General features: G+C 42.6%; 1 protein-coding gene across 1 annotated transcript; it reads right to left on the bottom strand.

Moving 5' to 3' along the window:
- Positions 1 to 4,869: 4,869 nt before the first annotated feature.
- Positions 4,870 to 13,313, bottom strand: GATD3 (glutamine amidotransferase class 1 domain containing 3). Its single transcript, XM_082278438.1, has 7 exons — positions 13,083 to 13,313; positions 9,171 to 9,223; positions 8,423 to 8,536; positions 7,965 to 8,084; positions 6,972 to 7,064; positions 6,490 to 6,646; positions 4,870 to 5,866 (listed from the first exon to the last, which is right to left on the bottom strand). Exons 1-7 carry the CDS (start codon positions 13,194 to 13,196, stop codon positions 5,738 to 5,740), a joined length of 780 nt encoding a protein of 259 aa, XP_082134564.1. The 5' UTR covers positions 13,197 to 13,313; the 3' UTR covers positions 4,870 to 5,737.
- Between the last annotated feature and the right edge of the window lie 614 nt (positions 13,314 to 13,927).

Below are 13,927 nucleotides of genomic sequence, written 5' to 3' on the forward strand. Positions count from 1 at the left end.
TGGTAGCATTTTCCCATTGACAAACCATACAAAGCCTTTCTGATGCAGGCAGCTCAGAGCATTTTTATGAATTCAGGGAGAAAATTGGTGAATTTTATAAATTCCCCAACACCATCCCTGCACAGTGCTGGAAAAGAGTAATTCATGGTTTAGGGGGAGAAAGCTGAAGCAGTGCAATTTGTTCCAGCTGACGTTGTTGTCAGATGAAAAATCTGTCAAGATTCCCCACTTTGTTTTGGATATGTTTTGTACCAACAGCAGGAGAAACTTCCTAGCTATTGCTTTAGATAGTATTGGGCATTCATTCTATCAGCGTCATAATTTCTTGGTCATAAATTGAAAAATATTAGAAGTCCAATCATGTAAATGGACTAATGTATTCATTCTCAGAGAGTGAAAATAAAAAGTTTTAGTAATAGGCCCAATATAAACATATGAACTAGATTATATACTATTTAATTTCTACCAACTTTACAAAAAAAATTGTAGAACTTGGCTTTTATGGCTGCTGTGAAAAGTTACTGAAAGAATTGGTGTTAATAGATTATCACCTGTAAATCAAGCCCATTAAAATTGGTTTGTAAAGCCATGATATGAATAAGACTCTGATGCTTGGCATAAACTTTTTATACTTGAGACCGCATACTGTGCTTTTGTTGGGAAAATAACATTTATTTCCTTGTTGTATCATTCATCTGTTTTTAAATTTAATTTCTGTGTGCTGTTCTGTGCTATGTAAGCACCTCCACTGACAAGTGTGAGCTGGGTGACCTCTAAATGTTGTTTACAACTCTCCTTTTTTATGACTCAGATTTGCAGCAATAGTTGGGATGTTGAAATGTCCCTGTTTACGGTATTTTCCCAGAGCTGTAGTTAATGCCATTCCCAGTGGTTTTCTACAACCACTATTCTAAATTCCTTCAAGTGAATGTTTGAGTGACCAGCAGACCCTGAGTTATCCTTCCTTGCCTGGGTGATGACACAGGAAGTGTCTTGAGAGTTCACTCACTGTGCAGAATGTGAGGAGTGTTCTTGTGTCTTCCAGAGTTTCACTGGGAACGAGAGGGATTGCTTTGAAAACTAAGGAGCATAAAAACAATTCACACATTTAAGGAGTAATCTCCACTTCTCTCACTTGCAGTACCTTGGTGGCCCACACCTACATATTCCATATGGCAGGAGCATATGGCTGATAATATGCTTCATTAAAGAAATTTTTAAGAGGTCTTTGGACATTATTCTTACCAAAGAATGGCTGTAAAAGCAAGTTAATTTTTTTTTCAAGGTTTGGCAGTGACACTGGTTAAGAGTCAACAGTGAGTTAGTTTGATCATCTTTTCCTAAGTTTACAGTGAGGCCAGATTAACTGGTAATGTTTTCTTCTGTCAGCTCCCTTTAGTTTCATGTGATGTGGGAGAAATGGCCCATAGAGAACATCAGCAAGAAAATAATGTGGACACATTCGATGCAGAATCATAAAATCATGGAATAGTTTGGGTTGGAAGGGGCATTAAAGATCATCCAGTTCCAACCCCCTGTCATGGGCAGGGACACCTTCCCTAGACTGGAATTTTCACCATTAATTCAGGTAAGCCTAAGGGCAGTCATTGCATAGCCTGAGACTCAGAAGTTGAACAAAGAGTACTGAAAAATACTGAAAACAGGCAAGGAAGGTGATTATTTTTAAATATGCAGCAGGGAATCACGTTGCTATGGGTGCTGCAATCCTCGCTGCCACTTCTGTTTCAGCTTTTGGGATAGTCCCAGTTCAGACCCTTCTCTTCCCCTCTCTCTGTCTTTCTGCAGAGATGTTGGCCACCACTGAAATCACCCTGGAAAAAATAACCAAATATCATCTCCTTAATTCTTCTGAGGGCTAAGGCTCACCCATACAATAAGCACATTTCCCCTTGGGCACTTGAAGTCTCTGGAAGAGGAAAACCAGGTCAACAAAAGGCTCAAGCCCTGGAATGCAGGCAACTCTTAATTATTTGCAGGTGGAGGATTATCTAAGTTCCCACTCTGAAAACAATAATAAATAAGTGCATATACACACATATAAAATACTGCTAGCTTGCAAAAACACAGACACTCAAGAAACTGTGTGTTTCCTTCCAGGGATATTTCTAGGCCTGATGAAAGTCCTTGCCGACAAACCTTCATTTGCAGTCATGTTGGCTATAACACCACTAGTGTTTAAATAAAACCCAGCCAAGAAAACAAAAGAAAACAAAAAAAAATCCCCATCAAAAAACCCCAAACTTCACTGTGTACCTTTATGACTTTATACTACACTTTTCCTCTTTTTTTTCCATGATATCTATATCACAGGAAGGGGTTAGAACTTATTTATTTGTATTTGCTACTATATTTTCAGGGGCATAAATAACTGCTGAAGAAACTAATCTTGTTTCTTCAAGCAGGACAAATGCATTCATTGCAATGGAATTGGATGTCCTATTTATTGCTGTGAAGCCAGGAGGAAGCAATATTTGTTTTATTCTCCATATGCATCCAAAATGCCAAAAAAAGTGCCCTACAGAACTCTCCCACTTTCCAGCTGTCATACAGCTGGAATACTGTCCCTAAGTAAGGGGAGCCCTGCACAGAACGTTGTTCACCAAGTGCCCTCTGCCGGCTTTTTATTCTCCCAAAAAAGTGTCTCTTGTAGCCACAAACCAAAAGGTAAAAAACAAAACGGGCTTCTCAAACCCCGACTCTCATTTCTGCTTTTAGAAAAGCACCGCTGCCAAATTTGTAAACACTGCAACAACCCGCAGAGTAACCTTTCATTAAACGGGGTTTATGTGTAACCATCAATGAGGCAAAAGGGGACGGGCAGAATCACAGCTGAGAGGCACCAACTCCTCCCACCCCTGCAAGTTTTAACCCTGCAAGCACTAGAAAAGCAACTCGAGCAGGAACACAATTACTACAACCCCCTTTCAGTAGCACAAAACTCTCAAATGCTTCCCAAAGATGAGAAATGTCAGGAATCCATAAGCCAGGTATTGCATGACTCCTGGTGGAGGCTTCAAGAAGCCTCTTTCACTTCTTATTTCTGGTAGCATGTAACAAAACATATTAATCATAAATTCCTGTCCACTCGGCTGAAAGCAGCAAAGCCCTCACCAGCTGCAATCCGCCCTACGGAAGGAAAGAAAAATCCCAGTTTTGCAGACAAATTTCTAATAATAATCTCTAAAGGCACATGGAATTTCCCTCCAAATTTACACTGGCTGAAAGCCAAGATGACAATCTTACATCTTTCACCAAAGTTAAACAACTTTCTACTGATAACAAAAGAACAAAACCAAAACAAAAAACACTTACTAAACAAACACAACCAGAAAAACCCACAGCACCAAACCCTTGAAAAATGTGTATATCACAGGTTTGTAGTCAGGTCATTACTGGGAAAGGAGAGAAAATTTTAAAAATGAAAGGCAATTCTGGTGCATGATTCTTTGTCCTTTAAAAAATCCCATTCTCTCTAATTTCAGAGCAATCAAAAAAGAAGGGTAAAAAGAGTTGAGGACTGTAAAGAAGCACCATCTGAATAATCCAGCCACCAACTTCCCACAGCTGGTCACTGAATGGTAACAGCAATTTCTTTGAAAGATCATCTTTTTCCTCAGGGCACCTGAATCCAAGATTCAGAATTTAAGAAAGCTTTGTGTCACCACTGCTGCACTTACTGGGATCTGTAGATATGAGAAACCTTAAAGTCCAACCCTCAGCCCTGCTGTGGTGAGGGAGCTCATGGGAAGGTTTAACCCAGAGGTGAGTTCTTGCAGCAGAGGAAGGTGCTGTTAACACAGGCACAGCTAACACAGCTGTTCTTCTACCCTGGGGATTTCAATACCATTTCCGTTGCGTGATATTCTATCACCAAATTTCTTTTAAATTTCCTGCAGATGTGGGAAACACATGCACTTTAAAATGATATTACATTTTATATGAACAATGACCTCCCATCCTCTGCTAAGCCTCTGTGTATAAAATTGATACTAAAAATGTCCACTTTGTACAAGCAAAGATCACAATGAGAGTTTTTGCACTGAATTATATAGTGGCAGTGTTTTAAATCCTGTTTCTTACCAACTTGATACTGAAAATTTCATGAAGAATTTGAGGCATAAGCAAAAAAGGTTTCAGAGAATGTCCAAAATCCACTTTATGAACCATACCTACTTTCACAAGGACTTGGTGTCTGTGTATGATTCCTCTGCAACCTCACTGGAGTTGGTGATCTGTACAGGGAATCTCTGAAATCCCCCAAGAAAAGAGTCAGCATTGCGGTACAAATTCAAATCTTCTAAATCCAAATGGGGTTTTTATTTTTAGTGACAAAAAATTAATCATTAAAAGGCTACAGAAGCAAAAATGCTTATTCCCTGAACACTGACAGAGCAAGCTCAGCATGCCTAACACTAACACTCAAGCTTCTCTCCTCTTTGCTCCCCTCAGTAAAAAAATGACACTCCACACCCCTGGCAAGTGTTCAGCCACAGACAGTATTTGCCAAACGCCAACTCAGTCTAAGGCTTGTTGATTCATTTATGAAGCACACAATTCTCCCTTGAAAATACAGGTTCACTTCAGCAAGTCTGTCATGGAAGAGAAACTTTAATCCGAGGCAAGGGGTGTCATTTTGCCTGTTTTTTGTTAGTTTGAATTTGAGAAATATTGTGTCCTGCTCAACAGAAAGGGGACAAAAAACTTTTAAGAGGGGGAGAAGATTCTGCTGGATTCTATACAGAAAAAATGTACAAAATGGGTGAACTGAAAAGCAGAAAAACTGCTAAAATGTACCAACCAATATAAGCTACCAAAGGCAGCTCCCAAACAAAAGTGAAAGGACAAGGATGAGATAAAAGGCAGAAATTTATTTATTTATACATCATTATTCCAGACATTCAATAATACTTCTTTGGAGAAAGCTTTATTACCCTAAAGCAGGGGAAGTTAGGATAATTTGAGATAGTTTTTTCCATTCACTACTTGTCATACAACTGCTTTAACAGGGATGCTGCTGTCCTTAAGAGTTGTGCGTCACATCAGCGGTATTTTCTTCTTCATTTCAAGACCTTTTAAAACTATAATGGGCCAATGGATGAGTTTTTCAAAGTGCTACTGTTGTGGCAGTTGTGTCCTGCTGCTGACTGGTGCTCAGAATGACTTTGTGAAAACAGGGTTCTTTCAAATAGAAACAAACAAAAAAAATCTTTTCATTAGCACAGAGCTAGATGAAGGTGTGGAAGATGTCTTTTTCCTCAGCAGCTGATCCTGGCTTTTAGTTCCCAGACACAGGCCTGAGCACATACACCTGGAACGGTGCATTCATTCCTTTCTACTCCCATTCTCCATCCACTAGATATGCTACCTTGTGCCAAATCCCTACAACACATCTGCCTTCAGCTTCTGAAAGGGCCTTGAGTCTCTTTTTCTCCCTTAGAACTGGTTTGACATTGGTGTGTTGGAAGATTTGTTTCAGAACACATCCAGACTGCTCTCTACAGATGGAAAAGCTCAAGAAGATGCTCTGTGTCTCAGGCCAGGCTCCTTGCCCTGTGTAATGCCCCTCTCTCAAAAAGGCACAGAAAATCCTGCAGCTGGGAATCAATCAGCTTTGCATCAGCATTCACTAGAGTGTGAACAGGACTAGCAGGTGCAAATGTCTCCATTGGTCCATGATATGTTTGATACTACGCCCTAAATTTAAACACATCTGATTTTATTTGCCAGTTAATTTTAGCACATTCTTTACCATTGCCCCAATGCCATCGAAGATGTGGTGTAATGCTGTTTCACACATAAATGCTGGGGTGGTCACCACCTTATTTTTTGTATCCACATGAGCTTCGTAAAAAGGAGTTAAGGAAAACACAGCACTTGCAGATGCTGCCTGCAAAATGAACCAGCACTGAAAATCTCACAACTCCACTATCCTATAAAAACTACCTCCAAATATGTTATACCATCCAGCTGTAAAGACAGCTACAGCCTGTAATCCAACCTATGACAAGGTATTTTTGCCAGTAATACAAATGCTGCACAAGAAACCTGTGGAAACACCCAAAACCACAAGAAAACCTACAAAATCCACTGATTGTAATAAAATGTCTCTGAGAACAGTCTGACTGCAGCATTAGACTTCAGGAGAAGAATAAAAATCTCAAAGAGAACTGACCAGCTTAACTCATGCCAGTTTTATGTGCAAATTCATTCAGCACTTAGTGCATTACTGGGTGCCCAGGGAAGCTGACTGAGAACCACTTCTAACTCCCAGTGTGTTGTTGCACAGCAGCAGTTACACAGCTGTGTAGAGGAGAGTTTCTAATCCTGTACTGTACCACTGCTACCTGCTATACACTGCACATTCCCGTGAAAATCTAAGTGGAAAAGCACAGATCCTACATGTGTTCATTCCTTTAATGACACATTTCTAAACTGTCTCCCAACATGGAAATCACCAGAAAAGGATATGGTTACTTCTTTCACACAGTGCTTTGCTCCCAGCTCTTTGATGGCTCCTGCAGTCCCAGCATAAGGCCACTTGCCCCCTTCCTCTTCTTCGTGGCCCACAGTTACCTCAGCACCAGAGAGCACCTTTGCTGCCAGCACTGGGGAAATGCAGCACAGGCTGCAACAGAAGGAATTGTAAGAGCAATTCTACAACAGCACTATCCCAGAACTTGCTCACAACTGAAAAGATTCAAATGGACACAGCCTTGAAAATCTGAAAGACATCACAAGGCAACTTCCTCTCAGCATTTCCTCACCTTCTCCTTAGACAAACACCTACACACACACATCCTGAAAAACATATTTACAAAATAGGCTGCAAATGATACAAAACAGAAGATACTTTTTCCAGTTCTGACAACAACAGCTGCGCATTTCAACAAAACACAGGTTGTCTCCTTGCTCACACTTTCAAACAAATGTCATCCAACTAACATACATACCCAATAGGTTTGCCTGCTTTGTGGAAATCTTTCAGGACTCGCTCAACTTCTCTGTTCACCTTGCAATCCTTCCCATCAACGGCAAAGGTAGATCTGTCACAACAAGAAACTTATACAAAGCTCAGTATGAACCTACAAACAGAGGTATTTGCCTATCTGCCCTGAGACTGGCTCCAAAGAATCATCCCAAACTTAACAGCTACTAAACAGTTGGTTAAAAACACTCTGTAGATGACCATCACTGCTTTAGCCAAAATGTCTCTCTTCTAAGGTTCTGGTCTGCCAGAAAGTCCCTTACTAAATAAAAACATCTAGAAATGAGAATTATCACCTCAGCTTTCTAGGATTACTGAGAAGCTGAACAGTAACCTTTTCAAAGAAGAAAATACTTAAGAAGAAAAGGGAAGTAACGTTCATGTTTCTCAAAGCCAACAAAAAAGCATGTCAATAGCAAGATAATCAGTATTCCACGTGGCTAACACTTTTTGTTTCCTTTTTATTTTTTTGAGCCAGCTGTTGTTTTACATTATAAAACAAGAGGGGATTTTTTGGGTAGGCAAAGAGGAAGAAATAGAATAATAACATTACAAGCACCTGAACTCATGGAAGTTTTACCTTCACTTCCCTCAGACCTAAAAAGAAACACCACCAGGGGGAGGAAAGAGGACCTCTTGTGCATTATCTCAACTTGCATTCTCATCAACATTGTTCAGAGAATTTAAAACAAGACAATGACAAGACTTTGAAAGACATTATCCATACTAAGTAGGAGTTACATATGTAGTAAATAAGACCATTTATGGATTTTATTGTGTGAATCACGGTTCACAGAATGATAGAATGGTTTGGGCTGGAAGGACCTTCAAGATCATCTCATTCCTACCCCTCTGCCATAAGCAGGGACAACTCCCTCTAGACCAGGTTGCTCCAAGCTCCATCCATAGTTAATTATGAATATTTAGTTGAGGAATCTGATGCTTAGTTGGCACTCACAAGTTTTTGGCAGCTCCGAATCCACCAGGGAATATCACAGCATCATGGTCTGCTGTAGAGAGCTTAGCCAGGCTTGTAATTTTACCACGAGCAATTCTTGCAGATTCCACTAAAACATTCCTTGAAGAACCAGAAATAAAAAAATGTGATTAATTAAGCATTTGCACACAGAACAGTGTAGATAAAGTTTTGACAGAGGAAAAGGAGGGTGAGAAAGGGAGGAAGCAAGAACATCAGTATTTAGTAACTGAAGCTGTAGATGGTTCTGAAATGCTACTGCTGGGAAACATAAGCACTGACAGACTGTACATAATCAAGTCCAGAAAAGCCATATAATAGCTTCTCTCCAAGAAAACCACCACAGCTGGCATAAAGCTACTAAAGGCATTCAGCAAAGTGCTACAAGAGGCATTACAGGCTGTTATGTCTAAAGAATGCCTAACACATCACAGACTTACCTTGACTCAGCTTCAGCGGGTTGCCCTTTACTGTGGTCAATGACATGCATCTGAGGGACATCTGGAGCATACATGTGAACCTCAGCTCCCCCACGGCTCAGATGTACCAGGACACTACAAAAATGGACATAAAACAAGCAGAAAACTTTTATGGGAGAGGCTTCATCTGGACCCCGAGTCTTGCTACAAATATTCCACCGCCTGATTTTGAAAGATGAGGAAAAACACATATCCTACCAAAGCAGGCAACCAGGAACAACAAAAGCTTCCTTCTTCCAAGTCCCCAGGTGTTATGGAAGTAACCCACATAGCCATTAATATTTAATCTAGGTCTAGATGACACATTTCTTATTAATTCTCAGTAAGAGTTAATTCCACTTAAGCATTAACAATTCTACTGTCAGATTTAGCCCCAGGAACGGAAACGCAAAGTGATTCTGAAATTAAGTCTGTATTTAACTCTCTTGAGATTGAAACTGGAACTCTGAATTTCTGTTTCTGAAGAGAGTCTCTCTCAAACTCAGTGTTCTGGCATCACATGCACAGTGCTGCATCTTTGGTCAGTCACTGAGTTCTACAAGAATGCAGCCTGAGCTCACAATTACGCTGTGAGAAAACTGTGAGAAAGCTTCATCATACATCTCTCAGGGTAATTCTGATGGCCAGAGACAGCAAAACTAAATTGAACAGACTGCTGCAATGTAATGGAGACTTTTTTTGGAGTCTACAGTCCCATAAGGCAACTTACGCTGATGCCTCATGGATTTCTGTGCCATCGTAGACACCACAGCCAGACAGGACCTGCAGTGAGAAAATCAACAGAGTATTGCAGGTGACACAAAACTCCCTACAGGATCTTTCACAAGGTAAGGTTTTAAAAAATTGTTCACAAACAACAAAAAAACCCCCAACTTAACAGCAAGCTCTTACTATGCCAGTGAACACCATGCTATTAGCACTGGTGTCACCACTAGACACTCTGCAGAACTGGCATTTCCCATTTATAGCAGCCCATGACAGGGCTCAGAAATAACCACTATATATTTCCTGGCTTATACATTGTAGTGGTTTGGTCCAAAATACTCATTACTGTTTATCTGCTGTGAGATAAGAATTAGGAGAAATGCAAAGCAGGCACCAAACTTGAAAGAATATAAAGAAGTTTATTAACAAATCTAAAAGAGGGAAGAAAGAAAAAAAAATTATACCACCTTCAGAACTCTCCTCCTCCCCCCACCTTCCTCCCTTCTCCCACTGACAATGTGAAAAAACAACCCTTAAGATGTTCAGTCTGTTTACCACTTCCATAATAACCTTGTTTAGTCCATTTAGAAAGAGAAGTCTCTTCTTGCTCATGCTATGAAAACATTATCACAACGAGACAGCTGCCCACTTCCAAATATTGTTCAGTCCATTTAGGAAGAGGAGTCTCTCTGCCTGCGTGTGAGTCCCTTCCCCTGACTTGCAGCTTTTCCCGCAACTGCTTTCGAGGGTCCACTCTTGAAGTTTTTTGGGGTACAATTTTAAGGTTGAGCCGTTCAGAAACAAAAAACAGAGGCCCTTCTCCTTCCCTGGGAGCAAAGGGTCTTCATCATCTTCATCATTAAGACTATCTCTGGGAGCCTCTCTAGGGACTGAGGTTTTCTCCTCTCCCGTTTGGAGCAAAAGTCCTCATCTGGTTCATCTCTCCCTGTCCAAACTTCTCATGGAATTACAGCTGCGTCAGCATCTGCCTATCTCGGCGCAGGTGCTTTTGCTTACGAGTTGAACACTCTACCCCCATATCTTCATGGAATTACAACAGGATACTCTGATATATCATAGCTTCACAACAGAATTTCAGCTTTAAGCATCTCCTCTCTCTCTTCCCTCAGGTTTCAGCTCTTCACAGCAGTAAAAGGGTTAATCTCACCTCGGCCTTGCAGCCTTGCAGCTGGAATGTTGAATTTTTCTTATCGCAGTGGAGAGGGGGGAGAGCCGAGCCGCTCCGGCTGCCCACGGCAAGGCAGTGGGGGGGTTCCACGGCTGGAACAGGTCCATGGCTCCAGGATGGCCGTGGCCCGGCCCAGCCTGGCCCAAGCAGGGCCTGGCCGGGCCCGCTGGCCCCCACACGGGGCCCGCAGCCACCTGTGCCAGCACCGGAAACGAGAGAGAGCTTGGAGGGGGAGTTTGCCCATTCTTAAATGTGGATCACAGAGGTGGTCACAACTTTAAGTGGCTTAGAGAATTGTCCATATTCAAACTGGCCAGCTGATAGGTTCTATCAGTTCCCAGAGGAAACTGTAAGCACCCCTTAGCAAGGACGTCCCTTCCGGGACTATGCTTGCTAACCTATGACATACATTTATTCCACAGTTAATTACCTGACATGTTACCCCTAGGTATGTTTTTATTGTGCACACAGTGTCATTCATCTTTTTTATGAAGTGTCCACATCCACGTGAAACACTTTCTCATCCAGGTGCACATCAATCAGAAGAGGGACAGAAATGAACTTTGAGGGGCAACTTAAAATAAACTACTTTACCTGCTTCTGTATTTTACCTGAGCATTTGCATCAGAGATCAACAGCTAAATCACTTTTAATGCAGTAACACAATTATGCTGTATTAGCCATACTTTTCTACAAAAATGTGGAAATAATACTTTTGTTTATACACACCAGCTAATAAAAATCACAAAGCAGTCAGCTACCCTTGTGTGGGTAGAGAATCTGACAAGGTAGAAGGAGAAATGATTTTTTTTTTAAAAAGCCATTATAAGAATCAAACAAAACCAAAAAAATCCAAAGGTTTATCTAGTTCCTGAAAGCATACAGATGTACTCTTTTGGGGTTTTTTGTTTGGCTCTTTGTTTTGAAAGAAAAAAATCCAGTTAGGAAGTCAATTTCCTTTTCTTTTTATTATTTTTTTTAACTTTAATCTCTTCCTTCCTGGTTTTACCTCAGTTTTTTGAAGCTTGAGAGTTTTTAAAACACAGACACATGAACAGAAACTCACAACTGAAAAGAAATTCACAGCTGAGACAGTGTTAGCTAGAAATGTTAGATTTGAAGGGACTTTCAGGTCACAATACCCAGGTGTCTGCTATCGTGGGCATCACTTTACCAAATATCCCCATCACTTCACCAAATGAGCAAAATCCATGAGTGTTCTTCTGTCCATGTTAATCCTGTTCTGATATTTAAGATCTGCCTTCTACATCACAACTCTGTTTTCTTTCATTTAATTTAGACTGAATGAACAGATAAGCAACTGTGCTAAGGTTATGCTCTGTGAGCAACACTTTAAATGTTTTTGAAACTCGGTGAAACCAAAATACAGTAACACTGTTATTATAAACTCCTCTATATATAAACTCTTCTGTTCTTTCAGTACCTGCTTGATTACAAATCTGTCTTTTACCACAGTCAGAAATACACATCACTGATGTCAAAAAATAACATTTGTTTTCCCATCTCCGTTTAAAAAGCTGTGACTTGATAAAATGACAGCATTACTACTGGGTTACTTTTTAGCCATTTGGACCTGTATTCTGCCCTTTCCCAAGCCAATTCTGCCCCAAGCAGATTTCTTCCTGCAGATAATGCCTTCTTATTTCTTTATGTTTAATGCTGTCTAGACTATGCAAAGCTCGAGCTTCAGAGACTGTCCACTGAGTTCCAAAACTGTGTATCCATTTGGGACACCAGCTACAGCCTGTATTTTCCTTTGCAACTTCTGGTTCCTCCAGCTCCTCACTTTCTTTTGTGTTTGTAACATGTTTTACCTCCTTTCTGCAGAAGAGCATAACCCAGTTTAAATATTTTCCCGTACCTTGCCAGTACCTGCCAGAGTTTCACTATGAACTACTTCATGGTCAGTTCTCCTGGGATCCTCAGTACAAGGGAGCTCCTGGAGTGGGTGCAGTGGAGGGCAATGAGGATGAGTGAGGGACTGAGGCATCTCTCTTACAAGCAAAGGCTGGGGGAGCTGTTCATCTTCAAGAGATGACTGAGAAGGGACCTCATTAATGTGTATAAATATCTAAATGGGGTCTGTCAGAGGATGGACCAGGCTCTGCTCCATGGAGCCCAGCAATGGAACAAGAGGAACGGGCATAAATTAATGCCTAGGGAGTTCCACCTGAACACGAGGCAGAATTTCTTTACTGTGCAGTGACCGAGCACTGGGCCAGATTGTCCAAGGATGGTATGGAGTAACCCTCACTGGAGGTATTCTAGAACCTAGATACAATCCTGTATCATGTGCCCTGGGATGGCCTTGCTTGAGCAGGGACGTTGGACCTGGTGACCCACTGTGGTCCCTTCCAACCCGACCCATCATGTTATTCTATTCTGTGGTTCTTCCCAAATCAGCTCCAGCCCAACAGACGCCAGCTTTTACACGTTTCCCACTCCTGGTCTGGCCTCCTCCAAGTTTCTGAACTGCAAGCAGCTTTCTCTTCTCAAATTCAGCGTCTCTGCAGCGTTTCCAGCTGCTGCAGGCACCAGGCGAGGCTTTCCCAGGCCGCCGCCCCGCCGAACCCTCCCCTTCACCGCCGGAGCGACCCCGGCTGCAGGGCCGAGGGTGGCTGTGGAGAGCCAGACAGTAAAAAAACAAACAAGCGCTTCTCCTCAGCGCTGCCCGGCCCCCGCGGCCCCCGCTCCTCCATTACTCACCACAGCGACGCGGGCGGCGCGGCAGCGTCGAGCGGAGCAGTGCAAGGAAGCGAGGCCGCCGGGCGCTGCCCGCCGCAGCGCGGTGCACAGGGCCGGGCCTCGGGAGGTCAGCATGGCTGAGGGCGGGGAGAGCGGCGGCGGAGGAGCCGGGCAGCGGGAGCGGAGGAGCCGGGAACCGGGAGCGGGTGACACCGACGGGAAACGGGAAGGCCGCGCCCGGAGGCCGCTGCGCCCTTGGCGGCGCCGGCGGCGGCGCCCCCTGGAGGCGGGGAGGGGCCACCTCAGCGCCGGGGCCCGCGGGCCGATGTTCCCTTCCCGACCCTCAGTTATCGGGGGGAAGGTGACTGAGGGTAAAAAGATAACGGTGCGGAAATAATGGGAGAGAATAAGCAAGCTGGCAGACGGTACGAAACTGGGAGGAGCTGCTGGGTCCTTCGAGGGCAGGGAGTGCCTGCAGAGAGACCCTGATAAATTTACAGAGATGGGCAATGACCAACTGTATGAATGAAGTTTAACATTGGAAAAGTGCTGAATTCTGGTCCTAGGACCGGGCAATCCTGGATGTACAGACAGGATGGGGAATGAAAGGCTGAAAAGAAAGATATTAAACTATCAGAGAGTATCCAAAGGAGGGCAATGAAGATGGTGAAGGGCCTTGAGGAGAAGCCGTGTGAGGAGCAGCTGAGGGCACTTGGTCTGTTCAGCCTTGAGGAGACTGAGGGGAGACCTCATCACAGTTACCTTTAATATTTATACCTCTCTTCTATTCCAACAGTCAAAAGCGACCAGAAGACAAATCCAGAATAACAGAATACGCTGATAAAATACATTCTGGATCATTGGTA

The sequence above is a fragment of the Coloeus monedula genome, assembly GCF_965178545.1.
Source record: "Coloeus monedula genome assembly, chromosome: 3".
NCBI lineage: Eukaryota > Metazoa > Chordata > Aves > Passeriformes > Corvidae > Coloeus > Coloeus monedula.

Bases quoted from the DNA above. Each gene is read 5' to 3' on its own strand.
- GATD3 (XM_082278438.1), bottom strand. From the start codon at position 13,196: ATGCTGACCTCCCGAGGCCCGGCCCTGTGCACCGCGCTGCGGCGGGCA. The intron at 9,224-13,082 runs GTGAGTAATGGA...TTCTCACTGCAG, and splicing joins GCGCCGCCCGCGTCGCTGTG to GTCCTGTCTGGCTGTGGTGT. The intron at 7,065-7,964 runs GTGAGTGCCAAC...TTGTTGTGACAG, and splicing joins TTCGGAGCTGCCAAAAACTT to ATCTACCTTTGCCGTTGATG.